This window comes from Vanellus vanellus (assembly GCF_965231255.1).
Source record: "Vanellus vanellus genome assembly, chromosome: 8".
NCBI lineage: Eukaryota > Metazoa > Chordata > Aves > Charadriiformes > Charadriidae > Vanellus > Vanellus vanellus.
The window spans coordinates 28,027,523-28,052,192 of NC_138913.1; the positions used below are offsets into that span (position 1 = coordinate 28,027,523).

General features: G+C 44.3%; 3 protein-coding genes across 4 annotated transcripts in view; all 3 read left to right on the plus strand.

Annotated features, from left to right (window-relative positions):
• The window catches only part of ARMC8 (armadillo repeat containing 8), a 77,405-nt gene extending 72,956 nt beyond the window's left edge, over positions 1 to 4,449 (plus strand). For both annotated transcript variants that reach the window (XM_082486954.1, XM_082486953.1), the window contains 2 exons: positions 508 to 601; positions 2,464 to 4,449. In XM_082486954.1, coding sequence (XP_082343080.1) covers positions 508 to 601; positions 2,464 to 2,497 — 128 coding nt within the window. In that variant the 3' untranslated portion in view covers positions 2,498 to 4,449. The remainder of the gene's footprint in view (positions 1 to 507; positions 602 to 2,463) is intronic.
• Positions 4,450 to 10,049: 5,600 nt separating this feature from the next.
• On the plus strand, positions 10,050 to 14,604 carry NME9 (NME/NM23 family member 9; the record flags this gene model as incomplete). Its single annotated transcript, XM_082486862.1, has 6 exons — positions 10,050 to 10,088; positions 10,227 to 10,284; positions 11,135 to 11,238; positions 12,397 to 12,468; positions 13,298 to 13,414; positions 14,271 to 14,604. The coding sequence occupies 6 exons, from the start codon at positions 10,050 to 10,052 to the stop codon at positions 14,364 to 14,366; spliced, it is 486 nt and encodes a 161-aa protein (XP_082342988.1). The 3' UTR covers positions 14,367 to 14,604.
• Positions 14,605 to 15,298: 694 nt separating this feature from the next.
• The window catches only part of VPS8 (VPS8 subunit of CORVET complex), an 85,632-nt gene continuing 76,260 nt past the window's right edge, over positions 15,299 to 24,670 (plus strand). The window contains exons 1-6 of the mRNA XM_082487413.1: positions 15,299 to 15,439; positions 16,377 to 16,445; positions 18,203 to 18,333; positions 20,091 to 20,184; positions 20,932 to 20,964; positions 22,403 to 22,457. Coding sequence (XP_082343539.1) covers positions 15,314 to 15,439; positions 16,377 to 16,445; positions 18,203 to 18,333; positions 20,091 to 20,184; positions 20,932 to 20,964; positions 22,403 to 22,457 — 508 coding nt within the window. The 5' untranslated portion in view covers positions 15,299 to 15,313. The remainder of the gene's footprint in view (positions 15,440 to 16,376; positions 16,446 to 18,202; positions 18,334 to 20,090; positions 20,185 to 20,931; positions 20,965 to 22,402; positions 22,458 to 24,670) is intronic.

Consider the following 24,670-nt stretch of genomic DNA (forward strand, 5'->3'; position numbering starts at 1 on the left):
GTGTCTCTACTTGGATTTTTTTTTTTTTTTTTTTTTTTTTTTTTTTACCCTGCTGTGTAACTTATTCCACATATCTCAGATCACAGAACTTCACTCAGTGTGTGACAGTTGGCTATGCTCCTGGTTGCTTTCTACTCATTATAGTGGTGTTAGATGGTGCCACAAGTCAGACCCAGAAACACACCTCCAGTTAAATGTTCTCTGCCTCCAAAGCAGAGAGATGAAAATAAACCAACTGAAGTCAAGCTTCTTGCTATAGGATAAAATATGTTCAGATTTTTGCCTTCAAAAATTTCTTTTTTATGCATATGCACACGGAGTACAAAAAAAAAAACTTGAGCTCCCTTGGGAAGTAGTCACGACTGAGGGAGTGTTCCTGTTGCTGGGATCTAACATAACTGTCTTCCACACCCCTCCTTTAAGCTGGTTTCTGCTACCACCCCTTTCTTCTCTTCTGCAGACATTTATTTTTGGTGGTATTCCCAACAATGTGATTTATTGTTGTAGGTTCACAAGAACGGCAAGATAAACTACGAGACATGGGAATAGTAGATATTTTACATAAATTGAGTCAGTCATCGGATCCAAATCTGTGTGACAAGTGAGTATAAAGAAAAATCCAAAAAGAAGATTAGAGGGAAATCTTTGCCTTTTATTAAAAAAAGTGTCTTTTTTTGAAATCTTTTGATTATAGAAAAATTCCCCAGAAAAACTGTCTACCACTGCATGGAGTTTTACTGTGTATAAAGAAATTGTGACGAACACTTATTTAAAGAGCAGGTCTTGTATTGCTCAGGAGTAACAAATTTTACTGAAGTTCCCAATAGTATAAAGTAACTACACTTAAGATATTCTAAACCAGTAGAGGGTCCTTTCTGAAATCTCACTGATAGACAAATATTTGTGTAAACCTTGGATTGCTAACAAAGTTCCAGAGGATTGGAACAACGGTAAACCGTCACGTAACACTAGGAATTAAAAAGATAATACAGGATCACCACTATTCTTAAGTTCTTTTAAACTAATTAAGACCAACAGTAACTTTTCACATACCTGTTGTGTTACTCATATTGCAGTATCTACACAGATCATCTGGCTGCTTCACAAACACATATAACCAAAATAGCTAATTACAGTTTCTGTTTTTTTTTTTTTCATGATAACTTTTTGCAATTATCCCACCTACAGTTAGTAACAACCCATATTTCTTTCATGAGCTAAAGGAGATGATCATAATTTTGGAAGAGGTCATACACAGACAACACAACTCAAAACTGTGCAGTGTTTTAAAAAGCGTTAAATTTGGGTTTCTTGTTTTTGTGAAAGATATTCTGGTGTTCTTAGAACTTTAGTAGTGAAGTTAGGACTTCTCTTTAAAATCTATGCCAAAGTATGAGTATTGAAGGTGGTAACTGGGAAAATATAGATATCAATAAGAAAATTGCGGAAAAGCTAAATAGGGTTTCAAACAGTGAGAAATAGAAATAAAACTTACACCAGTAAAATACTTTCTGGTAAATGGGTCTTGCTTCTCAACACTTCAGCCTTGATTTTAAGAGAGAGGGAGCAGATTGTGCTTAGCACTGTTGCAAGTCACGGTCCCTCCTGTTTCTTCTGGCCACCTGCTCCCACTGTTTACCCTATCCCAACTCTGCCTTATCAGCCCCCTGAACGAGCTCGTATGACTTGTGAACATAGCAGGAAGACTGGAAGAAAAAAAAAATCTTCCTCTGGGTTGCTGAGTTGTACTGGATGTTGGAAAAGTCTGTGAAGGTCATGACAGCATGATTGGGAAGTGTTGGGGACAAATGAAGAGCAAAGCTCACTTCAGGTGGTAGGAAACACTGAATTAGCTGAAGTGATGATGAAACTGTAACCCTAGACTTCTGGGACGTGTTTTTTTCTTCATAAAAATGTTGCATGATGTTAGATGACATAAATTCCAGTATTACACTGGCTCCCTCTCACCCCATTGTATGTTTTCAGTAGGGCTGGTATTCCCGACAGGACTAATGTGCTTCTAGTATGTTCTGAGTTATGACACTTTTTTCATTTCTCAGCTCAAATACCTGCTTTTCATTGCATCTGGATTACAGAAAAGTAAATGCTTTTCACAATTATTGCTCTTAAGGGTTTTTTATAAGGTGTGTTGATAATAAGGTTCAATGTACATCTCGAGCCCCACCGTACTTGAAAGTTGCTCAGTTTATGCTGAGCCTCTAATATACGTGGTTAGATCATCCTATTCTTACGTGCGGTGGGTTCTTAAATTGTCACAGCCCACACATAGCACTTCTGTACCGTGGACTAGATTCTTCCAAACTGAAGGAGCGCCAGCCACTGGGCTTCCTTTGGCCTCACTCCTTCATCCTCCCTCTCTTGCTGCCACAATGTGTAGTCTACACGAAGCAGTTGATGATAAAGCCAAACCCCAGTAATTAACAGGCTGTTTCTTTATTGCAGGGCGAAGACAGCACTCCAGCAGTATCTTGCATGATCAAAGACTAATTGAATCTATGGACACCCCTCATGTCTACTTAAGGAATAGCAGGAGATACTCCTGACTCCTTATATTTGCACAAGTCACCTTGGGCTGCATTTTTCTCAGGTGCAGGGAGCTGCTTTGCAGAAACAGTTTAAATGATCAGGTCTCCAGTGCACTTGAGAATTTTCTTGAGGTAGTTTCTTTACTCAGAGGACTCTTGGGGGGTTGTTTTGGCTTTTTGTTTGTTTTTGTTTTTTGTTTTGTTTGTTTTTTTTTCCTGAGCTACCTGGACTTTCAGATAGAACAATCAGTCATCATTTTCCTTTTGGGCCTACAATTTTCTGCTTTTGCTGCAGCCTGCGTGTGTGGATGTGTGCGGGTGTGCTCGAGTGTGTGCGCGTGCTCGGGTGAATGCGTGTGGGTGTGATACCTCAATTTTGGTTTTCCTTTTTTTGTGTGAAAATCTTTTTCTACAGGTTTTCAAGGGTTAACCATTGTTTGCTGTACGAATACTTCAATGAATTATATACAGTTTGAATGAAATGTTATTTAAAAAAAAAAACCAAACTGTTGTATCCCATAAAGTTTATTTTGAATTTTGAACAGATGAATGTTTTTAAGTAAAATATATGCATTTCTGAACTTCAGCTTAACTTACATTATACTTCCTTTTTAAAGAGAAAAATAGAGGGAGACAGTAGACCCCAAATTACAAGCAGCGCGTTCTGTACTGACAAGGTCGAAGAGTTTTTTTTACCACCATACAAGGTCACCTGGTACTGATGACACGCTCAAATCCATGGAATGGGTCGACTGCATTGTTTTGGATTTCTTTATGTTTTTAGAAGAAAAGCTCATACTTCAGAGTTAGCATGACTGTTGACTTTTTTGGAAAGGAACAGGTGGCTGCAATATCAGCAGGCATAAGCTATTGTGTTAGTAGCCAAGAACTTGCTCAGATAAGTGCTGAAGGATTAGCTTATTTCACTGGTGATAAGTATTTGCTGATCACTGTTATCAGTCGCGCAAACAGTATGTTGCAGAAGTTATAATTTCAAGAGACCAGAAGGAGCTGGCAAGCAGTGACTTAAGGGATTGCTTTTGTTTTGCATCCTTTACCTCCAGATATAGTTAAGTGGCTTACAAATTATTTCCACGAAAGATCAGCTGGGTGCATTAAGTTGGGGAAGGGATGGAAAAACTGGGGGTTTGAGTTGTTTGGTTTTTTTTTCCTTAGCACGGTAATATTGCTACAGATTTTGTGTATATAGACAGATATACACACTTGCATGGATTTGGATTCCTGGATAATAAGCGATGGGATTTTATTGTGTTTGGAAGCCTAGACTGTCCATAAGCTCCTGAAGTTGTGCCTGTAAGTGTGGAGGAAAAAATACAAGTACAAATGAAGATGACTGTGTAAGGTTAGGCTGGAACGTGAGACCCCAGTGGCTTCACGGTCAAATACGCATAGAAACAAACGAGGGCAGCAAGGAGCTCTCCTTCATGCAGTTCAAGGTTCTTGCTTTCTTCCTGTGTCTACTTTCTGATTTCAGTTTAACCATAGTTTTAATAGTCAGAACCTCCAAACACTATATTTACATAGCACTAACGGGCACACTAAAGATTGCAGCCAATGTCTTAAACCAAATCTTTCTTCTGTTAACATTGAACTTCAGGAAGGCTGCAGCAAGAAGAGAGGTCTGTAACTTTGCTAACCAATTTTGATAAGTATCTTAATCTTTTATTTCTAATCAGAAGGTCAAATTGTGATAGCCTTACTTTTTTCCAAGGTAACTACTTGTGTCAGAAAATGTGACCGCAGTTTGGCCTGGAATTTGAATGTGCTATGTATCAGATTAACTGTTATCACTTGGTTGCAAAGGAGAATATATACACTTCATGTAACTTCTTCCACTCTTGAAAGACAAATAAAAGTGAGCACCTGACACTTTTTCCCCAGGCATTGCAGTAAGTGACTGGCAGTTTTTTAATGTCCTTCTGCAAATTTTTCACAATGGACTTCAGGGGCTGAACAAAAGGGAAGGTAAAAATATGTGAGAACTTGATAAATATCAGTACCTCAGAAGCAAAGTCTTATTTATAAAATTCAATCAAATATATTTTTGCTTGAATGAAGAAAAAAGTTCTGAGGCAGGTACTGTAAATGCAAAACTGTACAGCATCCGAGTTCTAAATGTGCACTCCTGCTATGTACGTTTAGATCAAGTTCTTACATATCTCTTCTCGTCTTCCCCCGATTCACATTTCTAAAAGCAAATCTGAGTTTGATTCTATAAAACTTCGGTGCCTAAAGGTGTTCAGAAAAAAGGTGAGTAAGTATCTGTGTATGTGTTTTGAGATGGTTTCTTAAAATTCTACCAGAAAAACTAAAAACCAATGCTCAGACAATCTTGTCGCTGCATGAGAACAGTTGACATTTTCCACAGATATTGATAGGACAAACTGTTGGATGAGAACATTTTTACATTCAGTTAAGCTTTGTGAACAATTTTTGATGTTGCTATAGGTATGTACAAAAAGAAGAATACTGTAAATAAAAAGAACTTTACCAGAACATCTAGATTTTTCTCAGCTTGATGGAGAAGTCTCAGCTTTCTGTGCCAGCTTCCCTACAGACCGACAGTTGCCAGCCTGAGACTTGCAGTGGGAACAAACTTGTTTGCTGGTCAGCCGGATCTTCACCAGCTTTATTTAGGGAGCAGCGTCCTGTGAATTACAAGGTTGCTTGCAGAACCAAAGCAAGTCTAGAGTTTGTCTGGACATGATACAAATCACCAGCAGGCTTTCTGCTGTTCTCGAGCCGTTTCTCTTCTGAAAAGCAGTCCTAATGAATTTTGATAAGTACATCCACTCTTTATATCTGGGTGCAGCCATGGTAGTCCTTCTCTCAAAGGTTACATGTGTCAAAAAGTGCGTAGTTCTGCATGGAGTTTGGCATGCCGGTTCTCAGACAGGTGGTACACTTGGTTCCTCCCCACCTCCTCCAGTCCATGTTTGGAGCAGGAGTTTCTCCCACACAGGCAGTCAAATGAGACTTATAATTTGGCTGCTGTTCCAGTCACAGATTTGCATTGTGATAGTGAAAGAAGCCAAGTGACCTGCTCAAAAGCATCTTGTGCCAGTGTATTCTTAAGGCAAACATCTCAGATTTTTTTTAAATTTATTTTTGCAGATGTTAGCTATTGCAGGAGATGCTGCACCTCCATGAGAGCGCTGAAAGAGTGGCACAGCAGGCAAAAGAATGATTGAGGTGCATGAGATTAGATTGCTGAAGAAGAGAAGATGGGTTTAACAGGACTGTCTTTTGTAATCCTAAAATGTGATGGGTGTAAACATGTGAAATTTCGGTGGTGGTTAAAATCACCAGGACTTTACTGGAGGCTTATTTCTACAAAACCAGACAGTTTCTGGGGGCATCCAGGGGTGCAGTTTGCTGAGCTGGTGCTGGAAGGAGGCCCCACCATGTCCCCTGGAGGCACTGGACAGTGTCCCCTTGGGTCACCAGGGACACAAGGGGACCTGATGTGCCAAAAGCCAAATCCTCAGCCAGGAGGGACCTTGACCAGCTGGAGGACCAGGTGGGCAGACATCATGTGCTGTGTGACAAGAAGCAGTAGCACCACCAAGGTCTGCAGCTGGAGCCCAGTGACCCCAGGCGTGGGAAAGGACGGGATGAGCGGCAGCCCTGCCTGAATGGGCATCACCCGGGGAGGGGGTGCTGGGCATGGGCATGCTGTGCTCACTGCAAATGAGGGGAAAAAAAAGCCCCAACCAACCAACCTGCAAAAATCCAGCTGCGTTTGGAGTGGGGCCAGCAGCTTATCCCTTCTGCGCGGCACTGGGGAGGTCATGTCTGGATCCCGTGCCTTGTTTTGCGGCCCCTGGTTTGGGGAGGGATGGGGGGGGGAACTGGAGCCAAGGGAGTGTGCGGTGGGCTGGGGGTGGGAATTGGGCAGGTTCAGCAGGTGAAGAGCAGGCAGAAGGGCTCCAGCTGCCGCTGCTCGAAGGGGAGTAAGGGAGGAGACAGAGCTGAACTCGCTGTCTGCTGCCGACACGGAGAAGGGAGCGGGGCGGGCTGGGCTGCTGCGCGTCCCCGGGGATGCCATGGCAGCCTTGGGCTGGTGCCATGGCAGCCTTGGGGTGCTGCCAGCCACCGCATGGGTACCGCCAGGCCCTGGCTGGCAACGGTTCGCTTCTGCCACCCTTGTGGGGTGAGGGGGGACAGGCTGCCGTGTCTCTAAAAGTGAGGAGCAATTCAAGCCTCTGCGGCAGCACCTCACCGCTGTGAAAAGGGTGCAAAGCAGAGCCACGTCCGGGCTCTGGGCACTGCTGAGCTAATCCCGCTCCCTCCAAGAGGGCAGGAATGCCGCTGTAGGCAGTATGTCCTGCGTGGAGGAGCAAAGACGGGTAAAAGGCTTTTTCTGTGGTGTAGGTTGGCCCCAGCAGTTGGATTCGTGTAATTGGAGGATATCTGCAGCGCTTTGCACTTGGGACGGCTGCTCAAGGGACCCTCGTTCCTGCAGAAGGATGGCTGCCAAGAAAAAGGAGGTGGTACTGCAGGTCAGTACGAGCTAGGCTTTTAAAATACCTTTTAAACTCGCAGTAAGTGCAAAGGGTGAAGTTCAGTCTTGAGGTATCTCAGCTTCTGCTGGCAAAGCCCTGCTGTGGGGTCCTTGGGGTGGGAAAGCATTCCTGAAGGCAGGTAGAAAGGATGGCAGGTGAAATCTGTCCCCCAAAGTCAGTGCTGTGGGCTGCAGGTTGGGTTTGAGCTGTTAGGAGCTGGTATGGGTTTGGCTGCTTTCATAGGTCACAATGCATCTGTGTTTTGTGGGGCAATTGTTCAGAGGACATTTAGAAGCCGGGAACTGGGGAAGGGTGGGTTTCTCCTGAATGGGAAGTGTCACTGAATATTTCTGACTCGTTAACGTATTTAGGAAGATTGGAGTAAAGGTGGAAAAGTTAGGAGGCACAAGAAAAATTCAAAGGCTGAAAAACGTATTGCACAATGATGCGTAGAGGAATTTTTCCCTATTTACACTGCGCAAGTGACCTAATGACGCTTTATAACTACCTGCATAGACGAGAGTGTTTCTGAGAGCAGTTTAGTGTGCAAAACCATTGAAAAACCCAAAGTAGGTTATTAAGATTACTTTCAAATTCAGTCTTCACAAGAGAGAAGTACTGAAGGAGATTATGGGCTCTCTAACCTTGTTTATTCACTGTTAAAATTGGAAAGCAAGGAGTGAAAATGTGGATGTTTATAAAAGAGAAAGAAGATCACTTTATTAAGGTAAAAATGGTTTCTGCTGCTACTTGTCCAACTGTGTTCCTGTGCGATGGGGAAAATTACATGGACCAGACCTTGCACCTTTGGCAACTAAGGGAAAGCTGGGTCTAGATCTGCAAAAAATGTAATTGTTCACATCTGCCGATGAAAGCTGAACCTCATGTAGGACGTGATGTGGTGTCCTAGAAAAGTTCTGGCTATATTAATGAAAAGCCAAGTCCTAGCAGTCTTGGGGCATCCAAATTAGCAAAGCACTTTGAAGGGTGCTGGCATTACTTTGAGTCCATCAGTTGAACTCATGGCTGAACTTATTATCACAAATTATTATTGTAAATCCTTTGAACTCATTAACATGCTGTGCAACACTGTAAAGATGGTCCTAGCACTTGTGATAACTGGTGTAATTACATTTCTTAATTCTGCAGGTGTTCTCTGAAAGAATTGGGCTTGAGATCATGTGCTGAACCGGAGAAGAGAGGGAGGTGTTTGAACAACTCCCCGTTCTTTCTGAGTGAGGCAGGGTCCTGGAGAAACTGTACTGTGTGACCTCCAGTGACATGTCTGAAAATCTGTTAAGAGGCCATTTAATTTGCACCGGTGTTTCTACTCTTGGAATTCTTGACTTTGCGATCTTAGCAGCCCTTTAATGCCTGTTGATGTTAATTATTGTAAAATAGCTGGCCTTATTGCAGCTTACTGTCTTCCAGTGCAGACTAAATGTAGTTGGCATTAATAATACCAACTGAGAAAGTTATTAGGTATCTTCATTGTTCAGAATAAACCAAAACAGATCTTACATTTCTCAAGAAGCCTTTTTTTTTAATTTACTGTGTTTTCTGCAGTACATACTGAGGGGCAAGTAGTGTAAGATGGGGAGATGCTAAAGACATTTTCCTTTCTAACAACAGTATTGGAGTGTGGGATAATACAGCGCATGGCACAATGTATGGAATTGTGTAGTGCATCCTTGACTGCATAAGTCTCTTGAGCAACCTGGTCTAACACTGAGCTTTGAGCAGGGGATTAGACTGAGGGCTCCACAGATGCCTCCCAACCTAGATCTTTCTTTGCTCTTTCTTGTTCACCATGTTTTGGAAGTCTTTAGATAGCAGCTGGTAATTTGGGTAAGGACATGCTGGGCTCAGACCACCTTCTAGTGCCCAGACATCATGAAAGCTGTGTATTTACTAGTTTATTTTATCAAGACTGAAACGTCTTAACATAGTATAGCTTGTGTGCAGGCAAGTTGAGAAACTGCCGGTGGAGAAGCATCTGGCTTATAAATTTGGTGAGGGCTGGGTCTGAAATAGGTGTGAGGAAAGGAGGATGCGTGCTGGAGAGGAACGTGTTGAAGCAGCACTCTGGATGCTTCAGATCAGCCCAGATCACCACCTCACTGCTGCTTTTGAGCGCTGCGCTGGCTCTGATGGGAGGTCCCTGCTGAACTGGGACCTAGCGAGTGTCACTGTGCGTGTGGCTCTCCTTCAAGGCCGTGCTGCTTGTGCTGTGGTTCAGGCAGCCTGCAGAGAACCAGTCCAGTCAGTTATCTGCCAGTGGCTCTTAACTGTTTTAGCTGCTAGCCTGTGTTAAAGCATCATTACATATCTGGCTTCCATTTAAGTGAAAGCAAGGTAGCTCTTTGTGTTTCTTCTATAGCAGGAGCTCAGGGTCCCTCATGCCTGCTGCTCTTCCCGGTACCCACGCACATGCAGGGCTGTATGGTAAGCCAAGGCACAGGAGGAACCTCTGGAGCCCTTCCCTGCTCCCGGATCTTGTTGTGTGGCCCCACAAGGAGTTGTGTTGCCATAAAAGTAGGAGAGTGCCAGGAAAAACCTGAAGTTGTACAGGTATTTCATGGACCTCCTGCCTTGCGCCATAAATGACACAGCCGGGTAGGTTCAGCGAGGGCTCTGGTCAGTCAGGGGACCGTGTCCTCAGTCACCCCCCAGAACAACTGCTGGTCTCCCTGCAGACTGAACCGGGGGTCTCCAAGCAGTCAGACTGTTCCAAGTAGTTGCTGCCACTAAACAGAGGAGGGCTTGCTCTTGGCTGGACGTTACTACCCTTTCCATCTGCCTTTCAATGCTTCTTGTGAGACAACAAGAGTCTCTAATCCGAGAAGTTTTTCTGCGGCTGGTTGGCCGAGGGGTCTCAGAGCTGGCATCGGGTAGTAGCAAGTGCTTGTGGGAAGGAATGAGAGTTCAGGAGTGAGGATATGTGACTCCAGCTGTCTTTTTCTGAGGTCTTCGACCCATGTGTGAGCACAGCTTGGCCCTGCCCAGCTGGTCGGAGGTGAGAGGATCGCAGTTAAGAGTTTCCTGAGTCCATCTTAAGCGCAGGCATGAAGTGATTTGTCAGTATGTTTGCAGCCACCGGGTAGTACCTGATGACTCACTGTTGCTTTTACTGTGTTTTTAAATTTTCACACAGATTACCATCAATAGCCAGGAGCTTTGGGAAGAAATGCTGTGTCTCAAAGGACTCATTGGTAAGGGTTTGGTCAACATATGAGATCGCGTTTGTTCTGTGTTAAAAGGACATCAGTACTGTTAGGAATCAATTACTACTGCTACGGTTGTTCAGTCAGTCCCTCCATTCTTCTTGCCCTGAATGGAAGAAAGAAATATGCTAACAGAGGTGAGGCTAGCTGGAGGTTGTAGTTGTCTTCATTTAGATGGGACAGTTATCATGCGATAAAGCAGTGCTGGAGCAGGAATTTCTGGAGTCTCCAGTCCAGCCACCCCCTTGGAGCAGGACTGTTTCCAGTGCAAGGAATAGCCCTGGTCCCCAAGGGTGGAGGTTAGAGGGCTGTTAGGTAAGCCTCATGTGCTCTACCTCTGTGCAGCAGTTTTCCTGAGAAGATCTGGTACCTCCAAGGTCACAGCCATGTCAATGTTTCTTCTAAAGACTCCTCCATAACCTTGTTATGAGCTCATTATTTTACAATGTGATTTCATCCTCTGATCTAGCATTTAAACCCTTGAAAGAGTCTGGTAGTTTCTACTTCAGAATTGAATCCGTAGCCCTTCTAGTGCTCAGTCCGAGTCCTGCCACACTCCAGACAGAACATGGGAGTAACAGCCACAAGTTGCAGCTTGGGAAGTTCTGGTTGGACATAAGGCAAACCTCCTTCCCCAGGGTGGTGCTGCAGAGGTCACCAGAGGAAGAGACCTCAGTCCTCAGAGGTTTTCAAGATTCTTCTTATTGTACTAGCATCCTTTTGCAGTCCCCTTCCAAATGATTATGCTGCATAGTGGAAAAATGCACAAACCAACCTATTGGTTTGTGTCTAAACTGACCCGTTTTGACCTCATTCTTGTTCATTTTCCTACTTGCAGTTGTTGACGCGTTTCAAGCCTGGTGTGGTCCATGCAAAACCGTAGTGGATCTTTTCCGAAAAATAAGGAACGCAGTTGGCAGTGATCTCCTGCATTTTGCTGTGGTAAGATCTAATTTGGCACTACTTAAAATATACAGTCCCCTGGAATTAGCAGGGAACTAAAGGCTGAAGTCATTTATCTTTCCAATATTCAGCCAAAATCATAACAGTCCAGGCGTTCCAGCTTGTGTGAATGAGCCTGCCAAATACAGACACTTGGTTACATCACTAAGAACTCCTGTCATTAAGAATTTTCAGGCTTCAACTGTTCCGTACATTTCAGATTTCTGCTTAAGCAAGTAACGCTAGACAGAATCATTAACATATGTTGTCCCTCAGATGTACTGGGAGAGTCTGAAGGAGCTGCGTTTCTTCACTTTGGAGAAGACAAAGGGACAGATGTCTAGTGGGGGATTAATAGAGAAGGCAGAGACAGGCATTTCTCAGTAGTACACAGTAAAAGAACAACAGACAATGGGATCAAGTTGCAGTAGGGAAAAATCCAAGCAGATAGAAGGAAAAAGTATTCAGCGTAGGAGTGGTTTGACACTGGGACAAGCTCCCAGAGGGGCTGTGGAGTGCTGATTCTTGAAGATGCTAAAAACTCACGCAGCCTTGAGCAACCCCCTATAACATTGAGACTAGCCCTGCTGTGGGCAGGGTCTTGGACTAGAGCCCTTCAGAAGTCCCTCCCTATCTCAGTCGTGCTGAGATTCTGTATTTAAATGCCTTTCCTGGCTGAAGGCCAGCTCTCCATCGCTGGCAGAGCTGACAGCACTGAGGTTTCTTGTGGAAGCCCCTGCTCAGCACTCCTCGCAGCCTGCTGCTGCCTCTGCTGCTGCCACCACCACACCACCTCCTGTCACCTCTCTCACTCCTTATAGACAAGAGGCCCTGATTTCATTTTTTTCAGGCTTTTTTTTCTCTGGGAGTCACTCAGGCAAGCTGCTGTGAGATAGATATCCCTGCCCCACAAGTGCTGCTGTTCCAACTCCTGCGGGTGAGATCCACCTGCTTCTCAGGTCGCTGCTACTGAGCTGCGAGTTGGTTGTGGCCCTGTGTCGTTTTGTCCCCTTGAACTGGGACCCAGAGGTGTTTGCTGTACGTAGGGGATGAGTCCCAGCCAGCTGAGGGTGTCTGACTTCAGGCAGTTGCACATGTATTCCACCGAAGTAGAAATGCTTTTCTAGAAACACCTATTCTATGTTACATTCCTTTTAGGCTGAAGTTGATTCCATTGATGCTCTGGAAAAATACAGAGGAAAATGCGAGCCTGTCTTTCTGTTTTATGCAGTGAGTGAAAATATTTTTATGGTAGTTGTATAGCAATAAATGTGACTTGCTGGTGGGAACAACTGTCCTTTTTGAGGGATGTTCTTTTTCTTTCATGTGTGACAGGACAATTGTGTTTGCTCTGTATCTGCCGGTATCTACTGGTGATCAAGTGCTGCAGAGATAAGAATATACAGGTGGAATTTACATTTAAATATGTTCTGCTTTACTGCCAGGAAACAGAATAATGCAATTTTGTTTAATTAAAAAAAAAAAAAGAGAGATTAAGGTATAAATGAATTAAAACAGTTTAAATTGTGCAGGTGGGTGAAAGGCAGACAGTGCACAAAGTTACAGGAACTCTCTAGCCAGAGATTGTTGAGCTGGTTTTTCACCTGGGGGGAGGCCCATGTAGCCTCTGATGGATGGCTATGTTTCATGGCCCTTTCCCCGAGCTTAGCCATGAAAATCCCCATGACTCACGCCCAGGGATCCCTGGGACTTACGGCAACACGTGTGTGTCCGCAGGGTCTTCTGGCTGGCTGAGTCCATGTGCGCAGTGTTCACACCATGGTAACACATGGGCATGCGTGTTGCCCAGTGGGGTCTTCACATTCAGCCTCCTGCTACTGCAGGACCTGCCTCCTCTCACCAGCTGCTTTGGTTCATCCTAAGGCTGGTCAGGAAAGACAACGGTTGTCCCAAAGTTCCCCTCTTGTTCTGGAGCCCAGCAGCTCTGTTGGGGAGGAGGGCCTGGTACAATACCTGATGTGCTGCTGGTGGTGATTTCCAGAGTCCAGAGGGCACTGTGTGCGCACTTACTCACTGGTTTGCTTTTCCCACCTTTCAGGGTGGAGAATTAGTAGCTGTTGTAAGAGGAGCAAATGCACCATTGCTGCAGAAGACCATCCTGGAACAGCTGGCAGTGGAAAAGAAGGTTTTAGAACACGGAGGAGAGCGTGTGGTGGTAATCAGTCACTAAATCGTTAAATACCTGTAGATGTGCACACCAGAGGAAAGGTTCAGCTCCCCAGTGCCAGCATGGCTCTAAAGCAGAGTTACTTCCTCACAAAAATCCTGTCCTTTTGTCAGGACTGACTGTGAAATTTGGCTAGCATGCTGCTTCAGTGTCCACAGGCCTGTGGAGCCTACTTAGATGGAGGAAGCTGGAAGGGGGTGATTGTGTTCTTCAAAACCTCTGTCCTCTTGATGAGAGGAAAAGCAGTATAAATCATCCAACTCTGCAGGATGAAAGAGAAACTCTGCTGTGACTTCTCTTGACCTGTTCACCTGCCCTAAGCACTTATTTTATTCTTTAAAGCTACCTTCCTACTCGGCTTCTAACTCCAGGACCTCTAGCAGGTCTCTGTGACGGCATTTCTCAGGCTGTGGTGGGGGACAGTTCATTGCAATCTTAGTCACTTTTGTTTCTTGCTGTGGCTGATACTGTGGCTCTCTGCCTTGGAGCCTCTTGCGGAGCTCTGCTCATCTGTCTCAGGCATCTTCAAGAAACGTAGATGATGGTGTGTTGGTAACTGCAAGCTCCCTCCGCTGAGCAGCGCTCTCTGGTGATGTTGGCTGGCCTGTTTCTGTGAATGCGTTTTCCCCAGTTTTTGCTGATTCGGAGCTGATTCAGAGCTCAGAAGGTGACCCCGGACAGGGGTCGGTCCTCTCTCACTGCCGAGCTGAGCCTAGCCCCAAGGACAGCGGGAGGACTGGTTCCTGCTGAGGTGGAAAATAGGGACCAGCCTGGCAGATGCTCACTTGGAGGGTCAGAGGACACTCAGGACATTCCCTGCTCATCCATGTGCTCTTGCTGCTAGGTACAAGACCGAGCCTTCTCCAAAGAGGAGGGAAACACGGCTGCTCTTCAGGGACAACAAGGAGAAGGCGGAATAGGTAAGGCAGGCCGGCTGTAGGATGCTCTCTGTGCCCTTAGTATGTGCCTTTGCTAAAGCTGGAACCCCGAACGATGCCTCAGCTGCTGCCGCTTCTCGGTCACCAGAAGGGCCATTCCTCCAAATGGGCACAACGTGGGCTCTTCCCCCGATCTCCGACGGGTTGGCACACAGCACGGTGTTGCCTTGAAACAGTGGACGTAGGCACAGATAGGAGACCAGGGTCGCTTGGGTGTCCGACATCATTAAACTGTAAGATTTCTCCGTCCGACCTGTGTTTTATTTCATGTTGTTCACTGCTGACCCTTGCCTCCTAGCTTGGTGAGGGCTCCTGGAAATCCCACGGGGCTTTCTTCTGTCTCAAATAACTGAGATACGGAATGACCTGCGAACGCCGTTCGACTTTTCCGGCTGGTTTTAAAGAGAAAAACCAAATCTTGTTACACGGGCTCTTGCCCTGTCTAAAATAGCCACATATACCCAAAGGCTTTTGTCTCTCACCCTGTCTCTAACCTATAGTGACATTTTTTTTTGGCGCTGCTGGGACGCAGCTGCAGACTGGCGAATTCCTGGGAATTGTGGCAAAACCCACTTGGCTGTCGCTACGGTGCTGTGGGTCCAGGAAAGGGGGCAACACATGTTGCTCTCGTCTCTCATTTCTTTACCTATTACTAATTTTTTTTTTTTCTCCCTTTTTCTTCCTTTGGAGGCTAACGCACGACTCTGTAGGTCCCGGGCCCCCTTTCCCAGCCGCCGTCGATGGGAATGGGAGTGGGGTTTCCCGTTAAATAAAAGGGTTTCTCCCCATCGGAGGCGCCGCGGCCCCTTTAAGGCCGGCGGGGGGGGGGGGAGGTCGGCCGTGCCCGGGCTGCGCCTGCGCGGGGCGGGGGCGTCTCCGGGCCGCGGGTTCGAGTCCCGCCGTTGCCGGCCTGGTGCGGCGGCCGCCGCGGCGCCCCGCGAACCCGGCCATGGAGGCGACCCCGGAGCACGGCGCCTGCCCGGCGGCAGCAGAGGCCGAGCCTTGCCCGGAGCCACCCGCGCACCGGCTGAGCGTGGCGGAGCTCGACCGTGAGCTGGACTCCCGCAGCGAGCTGGTACGTCGCGAAACTCTGCCCGGGCGCCGCTCCCTCCCTCGGGGTGAGGCGGCCCGAGGGCGGCGGGCACGGCCGGGCCGCGGTGCCTGCGCCGGTCCTCTCAGCGCCGTGGGCCCCTCAGGCGGCCGTGAGGGGAGGGTCGGTGTGGCGGGAACCCGCTGCTGTCCCGTCATGTCGGTCTGTGGCGCTCGTCGCGCCGGTGCCTTGCCGTAGCCTGACACTGATCCCGCGGGCGGCTCCCGCCCTCTGACCCTTCCCTCGGAGCTCGGGGGCGCCCCGCTCTCCGTGAGGGGCCGGCGGGTGCCGTGCGGTTGCTGGAGGACCAGGTGATGGAGGACCTACGTGCGTCCCCGTGTCGGGCCTCCGTCCTGAATTCCGCCCGGTTTAAGTCCCTGTGAGGGGAGAGGGAGGCGGTGAGGGGACGGGGGGCCGTTGGGTGGGTCGCAGGGCACAGGCCGGGGTCGGCCTTCCTGCTGTGGCAGAGCTCGGTCTTAGTGGTGCAAGTCTCAGATAATAAAATATCTTTGTTTTTAAGAAAACTCTGTTTTTTCCCCCCCATTAGTCAGGGAAAAAAAGATCTTGTGTATTTGGTGTGTATCTGTATTAGGAAGGCAGTGTAACATTGGTCGTGATCTTTAGAAATAAAATTTAGGAAAGGAAAAAAAAAGGCATTTGAAATTTCAGATCTGGGCACAGGCCTGAGACCTGTTTTATATTTTTGATAGTAAACACCTCCTCTTCTGTCCTGCAATGCCAAGTTTCAGAGAATGCGTTTTGAACGGGAGGAATTGTGGTATATATGGTGCTTTTCTGGGCAGTGGCAGGTTGGAAAGAGTGCATGCGTAGCTGCTGCTGTTTTTTCTCCTTTAGCTAAAAAAAAAAAGTCTGGAAGGTGGAGTAGGCAACCTAAACTCAGTCTATGGTTTCTGATGTACAGATCGATGACAAAGAATTCGACATTCCTCAAGTTGATACCCCTCCAACACTGGAGAGCATCTTAAATGAGGTGAGCGATGCATCGGACGTGCAGCCAGCTCCAGTACAGGGGGGAGCTATGATGAGGCAGCACATACGCCTTTGGCTCTTCTCATATTGTGTTTTTCCTGGGAAATAAAATTGTCGAACTTCGTAGTTTCTTGGTAGTGATAGCTGACAAAGCACGTGCTTAGTTGAGTAATTGCTGTATGGTGTGTATTACAGAATTTTGTTTTTCACTTAAAATATCCACAGCTGAAACATGAAGGGTTTCCATCAAATTTAAGCATGTTCACCTGTGGATTTGGACAGTCCATTAAAGGTCAGGGCCATCAAACAACTTTTTTTTTTTTTAGCTAAAAATGAATGCAGAGAATTCTGAGTAGTTCTTAAGGTGTGGGAGGAGATGAGAACTAAATTCTTAACAACTTTGTTTATATTGTACATTTCATGTATATAGCACTCTGGCAGGAGTAATGAACTGTCTAAACATCTGATGTTGCCTGTAGTATCTTTCAGGGGAGAACTGACTTTGTCTTGTTAATATCCAGTTCGGTGCATTTTTTACAATAGCCACGTGAGTGCACAACACTTAGAAAGGAAAGGAAGGGTATGGAAGTAAAGGTAAATTCCAAGAAAACAAGCATTTTAACAAACTAAGGAAATCAGTGGTTGAACTTCCTAGGATGCCAGTATAAAAGGAAAAGGAGCCTGGGAGAGGTGACAGTTCTTTTAAAAAGCTGTATTAAAGATACAGGTATAAGGTGTCCTATACAGATACAGTCTAGGAATGAGAGGAATAGTAGAAGGGGTAGTGTGCAGAGGTGTGTCCTGTTTCTGTTGATGCCTTGGGTGATGAAAGCAGAGGGAACTTACTAAATTTGAGTGATAGCAAACTATAGGGAGATGTGGACACATCCATATCAGAGGAGTAGAATCTGAGCCTTAAACTTGAGAGGTAATCATGAAGAAAGCGTAGTTCAGTGCAGCCAAATACAAAGTCTTACTCCAGTGATATTTATCTCGGTACATACTGGATGGGACTGACTGGCAAAGCATCTTCTGAAAAGGATTTTAGTGGAGGATGACCTGACTGAGCCAAAAAGGTATGCAGCTGTGCCGGAGAAAGAGACACTTAATGGGCAAAGGACTGCCAGCTGTAAGGCAAATGAGGAACACCTGCTCTATTCTCTGCTTGTTTGGCATGAGGTGGGGGTATCGTGTTTGTTCTCTCTGGCTCTGTGCTTCAAGAACAACGTGAACTGTACTGAATTCAGAAGACATCAGGGAAAATGGCTGTTTAAAAAGTACTACTAAAAAAATCCAGGCTAAGCCTTAGAGAAGAGAGAGATATATCACCAGCAGAAAAGTACAGAGAAGAGCAAAATCAACCCTCGCAGCAGCCGGAGGGACTGCTAGATTCTTAGCCACCACTTGGTAGGTGGTAATTCCTCTAGGCCTTCTCTCTGCAATTGGAGACTTTTGAGAACAGGTTAATTAAAGGTCTGTTAAAGTTTTGATGGAGTACATAATATCTGGGGAAGAAAGATTAGTTGAATAACTTTCTCTCCAGCCCACTTCTGTGATTATTGTGAATTCTGGAAACCAGTTCTTTCACAGAATCAGTCTAGTAAAATTATATGCAATTCTGTTTTTTTTACGTATGAGACTATCTTGTCCTCTCCTTGATTTTGCTGCTTGCTATTTCTCTTGATGCAATTTTGCTAATGTTTCAGTTAGTGTTGTGTTTTCAACGTTTAGTAAGCTGTGGAGATTCTCTTCCTTCAGACTGATGATGAAGAAGAGTCTTTCATTTTGGAGGATCCCTTCCTCTTGAACATTGATAACACGGATACACACTCCTACGACACCTCTTCTGTAGCAAGCTCTGACAGTGGGGACCGGACACACCTGAAAAGGTACTGCAGGGCTCATACCCTGGGAGGTTACATGATTTTTGAAGGAGCACTGTTTATATCCATTAAAAACAAATTCTCCTTTTTTTGAGTGGGTAGAAGGACAATCCAAAGCTAAGAACAGTTGAAACTTCTTAAGACAACCTCCTGCTGCCCCTTCCCTGAGCTTTGCTGTGAGCGTGCAATTTGCCTGTTACGTGGGTAGGAACCCTTAACTGCGTGTGTGGATTTTGTCTCCTGCTCTCATATCCTAGTGCTGAAGTCCCAGGGGGACGCTGCAGGGACTTCGGTGAAGCTGCTTTTGACAGAACATTGTTATTCCTGCAAGATCAAGTAGGCAAAGATGGAATTTGTTTTTGCACTCAAACCAGGACAGAGGGCTAGCCTGTTTGAGCAATAAGTGCATTTTATGGGAGATGGAGTGTTTACATTTCTGTGAATTTTAGTGGAATCTTTAAAACGCTGAAGCATGATGGCTTTAAAGAAAATCTTTCAAAGGTGTATCTGATGACTTCCAGAGTCTGTAAGCAGCTGGTAGTTATTTTTAAAAGGCAAGTGAACTGCTGTCACTCCTGTAAATGGAATGCTAATCTTGACATCTAAAAGCGGCCTGGAATGTGATAATTAGCTATAATACTGCTGACTTATTAACTACTCAAATGATGACCTGATCCTTCATCCTGAGCCATTCCAATGGCCGCCTTATGTGCCATAAGAAGTCGTGATTGCTGCATAAGCAATGGGATGGGATATAAACACTCCAGGTCTGATGGCTTATGGTGGCATATGGTGGTGTACAGGCTCGCTGTCCCTTCGTTTTCAAATAAGGTGGTTTGTATTGAGTGAAATGTTACCAGGAGCGGCTTAAACGTTTTTCAGTACAGAATGGGCAGAAAAACTTGGAAGTGTTATTGTCATCTTTGGGTGAAGCTGGTTGCCATGTCTATGGGTCCTTAGCCATAATATAAGCTCTTAAGAACATGTTCCTTCAGCCTACATGCGAGATACCCATTTGTGTGACTCTGGAAAGAGAAGAACCCAATGTTTCCATGTTAGTTTTGGAAATTGGGCTTTCTGGTGGGGTGAGCTTGGCAACAAAAGTGCACCTTTCCTGAGGATTTTTCCTCTACTGTGTATGCTACACTATACCGGTGTTCTTTAGAAACAGCTGTCCCCTGTACACTTGTTACATTTAAAGACACTTTCTCCATGAACAGAAGCACTTACCTTTCATATCAGATCAGCTGTGTTTTAATTGAATGTTATTCTTTAAGTATACATCCAGTTTTCCTTGGGGTTTGTATTCTGCTAATGAGCCTTTTTCAATTATTTTCCTTAGACTTTCACCTTTAAAGGCTGAAACTTCCTGGCTCACTGTAAAACTAATTAAAGAGCAAAAGTGTTGCTTTCAGGCTTTATTAATAAGTTCTAAAGCTTGCAGATACATGCTTGAAACTGACAATTTGTTTGAAGGGCTCTGTGTGTATTTGTTGGGTTTTTTGTTTTTGTGTTTGTTTGTTTGTTTGTTTTTTTAGCTGGGGATGAGTTAAAAACAAATTTTATGCAGGCACAGTGGTACAGGCTTTGTTACTAATCTCATGTCCATTTCATTGTGTGTATGTAGGCCCAAAGAACACAAATGGAAGCTGTATGACTTAGGGGTGCATGCAGAATTTACCTGCTGGTTTAGCTGTGAATTAGGCAAAATTCCAAACTTTTATTCTGCTCTAATGCATTTTATTTATTTCCTGTTTCCTTAGGAAGAAAAAACTCCCAGATTCTCTCTCACTCCATGGATCAGTTATACGGCTCTCGCTTCTGAAAGGAATTTCTGCCCAAATAGTATCTGCAGCAGTAAGTGTCTTTTTCCCCCGGTCACATCCATTAAGAAAAATATGAACCTCTGCTAGTGTGGAGAAGTGTATGTGTGATCTCTTTCCTCCTACTACTATTAGTTCTGGATAATACTAACACGTTTGGTACAGAAACTACTAAATAGTAATCCCTAGCCGGTAGTGAATCAGGTATTAGCTGACTTGCTGCAGCAGCAATATGGTAGGTCCTCTTTGTGTTGCTAGATGTCATCAAACCTGGTGGGAAATGTTAATATAAAATGATAGCGGTGCTATTGTTCTGCTTGCTTGAAGATGCTGGAAGCAGGTTTGCTGAGTGCCTGCAGCAGGCACAGAACACTTATTGTTCTGAGCAGAGCGAGGAGCAGGTTTGCATGTTCCTGCATCTGTGACTGCACTTTGGGCACGGGTGCATTAGAACTGGTCTATAGATTGTACTGCCAGGCGAAACTTAGCATCTGAGCTAAGTTGCTGATTTATACAGTGTGTGATTTCTGAAGCATGCAAGGTAGGCTTGTTAGAATAAAATACAGGTGACTTATCCATGAGTGTGTTTGTGGTGGCTGTGTTACCAGGGTCCCTTCTGGGTATTTCTAGCCAGTGGTTCCCTCAGCACTTTCTGCGCTGGTGGGATTATTAAAATGCAACTTGTGTTGATCTTTCTGTGTGTTGTAGTTCTAATTATTAGAGACGTGCACAGAGCTGGGAGTTCTGTCTCTCTTACTCATGACTTGTCCTCTTTTTCTAGGACAAAGTGGATGCTGGCTTGCCAACTGCAATTGTGAGTACTTCAACAATTTTCAAGTACTGTATGGTGCGTTTTCATGCAAGTTTGTTAAAGCAGTAATTTAAGAGAGCTGATAAATGCATCGCCCTTCTTATCCTTACTAAGAATTTTCAAATACGAGGGATGGGAGAAGGAGTATGAAGGATCTAGCTCCTGGGGGGCAGAGTTCAACCTTTCTTAACTGCCCAGCTGCCCCTCTGCTTATCAAGCCCCATGCTTTCCCCTTTTTCGTGTCATCACCAGGGCTTATTAGTTGAGACCTAACCTTTCCTCGTAAGGTAAGTGTTCATCTGTTGAACACATTGAATTTCCCTAGCTATTTCTTCTTTGCCAGTTATTGCTTTGAGTCTTTAAGTTTCTTTAAAAAAAAACTGTTAACTGAAGTGTTCATAAAATGATGGGTTCAAAATCTCTATGGCTCTGATGTAACTGAAATATGACCTTAAAATATAAAATTTCACTAAAAGTCTGTCTGAAAGATACTCCTGCTTAGCAATTTGCATTAAACTTCAAGTCAAGCGTGCTAATTAAAATAAGTCAGAAGTGAAGCTGCCTGTAGTTAAAGGAGAAGAGAAACATTTTAAAGAGGTGAAGTACAGAAAGTATTTGTTCTGCCCTTGTGAAATAAGTTTTAATGTTTTATGAAGAAACTAAAGATGTGCTTGGTTGCTTTGACTGTAGTAGCAGCAATCTGTAAGAAATTATACTTTTGTTTAAAAAGGAAAAAATGCCCGTAGTCCCATCTAAGGTAAAAGGTTGCACAGAAAAATTTGAAGCGTGCTGTGACTCATGCACGTAGGATAAAAAACCTGTACTTACATACTCCAGATGTTAAAGCACTTAATTTTTCAATCTGACTTACGCTTGCTAAAAAAATAAAAAGTCGAACAACATTAATACACCTACAGCATTATGTGATTTCTATTAAGTTTTATTTAATTGGGTACGGGTTTGCTAGTGTGTAGAGTCTTGGAGCTATGTTTAATTCCCCATGGAAGGAAGCTGGAGTCTCTGGGCTTGCTGTGGACTGTCCCCTCAGGGGACCAGCACTGCCCAGGGTTGTAAAAGAGTTCACATCTGGATGTAGCAGCTGAGTGAGAATAACCCTCTTGAGTACTTATGCTCAGCTACCATACCAAAAGAATGATGTTGTCTTTACTGGGAAGGAATTTTGCTGTGGGTACCACTCTGAGCATTTGAATTTCAAGCAGCAGAGGAGAAGGCAGCCCTCTGAACCTGAGAAAATCTGTGTTCACGTGTAATGCTTCTCTAGCTTTCACATAGGAATTGACTGTCACTTATAAATTAGAAAATGGTTATATCTGTAATCTTCTAAATCTTCCCCTATTGGCCAACTTTGCATGAGTGTAGTGAGAGTTTTAAGTGGTGGATTTGTGACTAACTTTCAATCTTTTCTGCATGACTATTTCAGGCAGCATCAAATCTGATAGCAGTGGGGACTTCCCATGGGTTAGCGCTGATATTTGGTAAGTTAAAAATAAAGTTTTGAGTTTTTAGTGTTTTAATGATCTTAAAACCCAAACAACCCAAACACACACAAGCATAAAAACCCCAACCTGAATTAGAACTGCAGGGTGGATTTGTTCTGTTTGTGCTAAATGTGATTTTCTTTCAGTGAAGCAATAAAGCACAAGTAATATTTTAGTTGTCCTTATTCACATATTTCTTCTGCTTTGTTGGAGATTGGCACATTGATATTGAGAAATTTAGCCCTGTGGCAATTGTCTAAAGAGCCTTTTCTACATTTAAATTACTCTGTTTTCATGTGGAGGAAACCAGACCCTGTGTACAACCATGAGCTCATAAAGTATTAATCTCCTTCTCTCCTATCACGTAATAGCTGCCAGAATTAGGGAAATTAAAGTATGTTCTTCAGAAAGTGGACCTTCTGACCCATGCCTGCCTGCAGGCTTGCCTCATAGGTTTCTCCTTCCCTGACCTTCCCCTGCACCAGTCACCTTCCTTCCTCTTATCACTAAACTTTTTAAAGAAAGTTTCTGAGCTTGTGCCTCTGTTTATCCAGCTTACCAGCTGGGCAAGAACAGCTCTTGAATTGCTCCCATTCACATCGTTTTTGGTTTTTTTTTTTTTTTTTTTTTTTTGGTGCCTTTTGTCTATGCAGCGCTACATTCTTAACAATTTTAGACATTTCATTATCTTCCTTACTTTTCTTTGGAGTTGGCTGAAATTATTCAAAGGACCAAAAGTTATGGGGGACAGGGTACAACAAAAGGATGGGAAAGACTGTAACAGTGTAAGACTCATCTTCCTGGGTATTTAGGCATGAAACTATTTGATGGCATTTGCTAAATCTAGTATTGGAACGATTACAGGATGTGCTTAATCTGAATATAGATAACTTCTTATCTGCTACAGTCAACATATGATCTTACTGAGTTTTTAGTAGAAGATCTTTGTGGTTTTTCTAAAATTTGTCTAGTATGTAGAGATCTCCAATTTCACTATTATGGAACACATTTTTACTCTGATTTTCCTGTTGAGCTGTCTATATGCAGACACAATGAAGTCAGTAAGCTTTTAAACAGGAAGCTGTTCTCTGCAAGTGTCATAATAGAGACATATTATTTTTAGCATTTTACAGTCCAGAAGAGGCTCTAGGGCTCTATATAAGCATGCAAAGAGGAAGGGTCCTTCTCACCTTTGTCTGGATTATTTCTGCATCAAGTCCCATTTAAGAGGATGGAGCACTGAATGCCTAAGATGCTTAGTGTGCTATGGTATTTCAGTTGATGTATTTTGTAAGGTTGGTTTGTTTGTTTTGCTCAATGCAAGTGTGTTTAAGCAAAGTTTTCTTTGTTATGCTGTTGATTACTGTGGACCACCGTGTTTACTGTTACTGTTGCAAGGCTGTGTAGTCTGTAGTTATTTAGTTCATTTTGTGGCCTTTAGGAAACATGGCATAATGCCAGCTTTCAACTAATTGGCTTTTATTGAAATAAATGTCAGTGCTTTGAACAACTTGACATGCTTGCAACAGGGCCTTTCAAGCTTTCTGATCTACTGAAACATACAAAGTTATTGTTTATACAGCCACATACTGGGCTGTATAATCACAAGTGCATTCAGCAGGCTGAGGAAAATTATTACTCTCCTCTATTCTACAGTTGTGAGATCACATCTGAAGTACTGTGTCCAGTTTTGGGCTGCTCAGTACAGCATAGATGTGGATTTACTGCAGTGAGCCCAGTGGGGGTTTACCAAGATGATTACAGGGCTGAAGCACATGATGCATGACGAGAGGCTGAGAGAATTTGATTTCTTCTGCATGGAGAGAAGGTGGCTAGGGGGACATCATGTTGCTGTCTTCTACTACATAATGGAGAGGTAGAGAGAAGAGAGAGTCAGCCCCTACTCAAAGGTCCGTGGTGTTAGATACGAGGCAGTGGACCCAAGTTGCAACATGGGAACCTCTGATTAAATTTTTCACCATGAGGGTACTGAAGCATTAGGTAAGGGCTGAAAGAGGTTGTGGAATCTCTTTCCCTGTGGATATTCAAAACTCAGCAAGACCCTGAGCAAGCTGATCTCGTTGACTTTGCTTGGAGCAGCAGGGCTGGGCAGAGACCTCCACAGCTGAATATTTCTCTGAATAGTTTTGTGTCACTAGCAAATTTTTTAACTCTTTATTTTTTCTTTCATATATTTGACTTTATGTAGC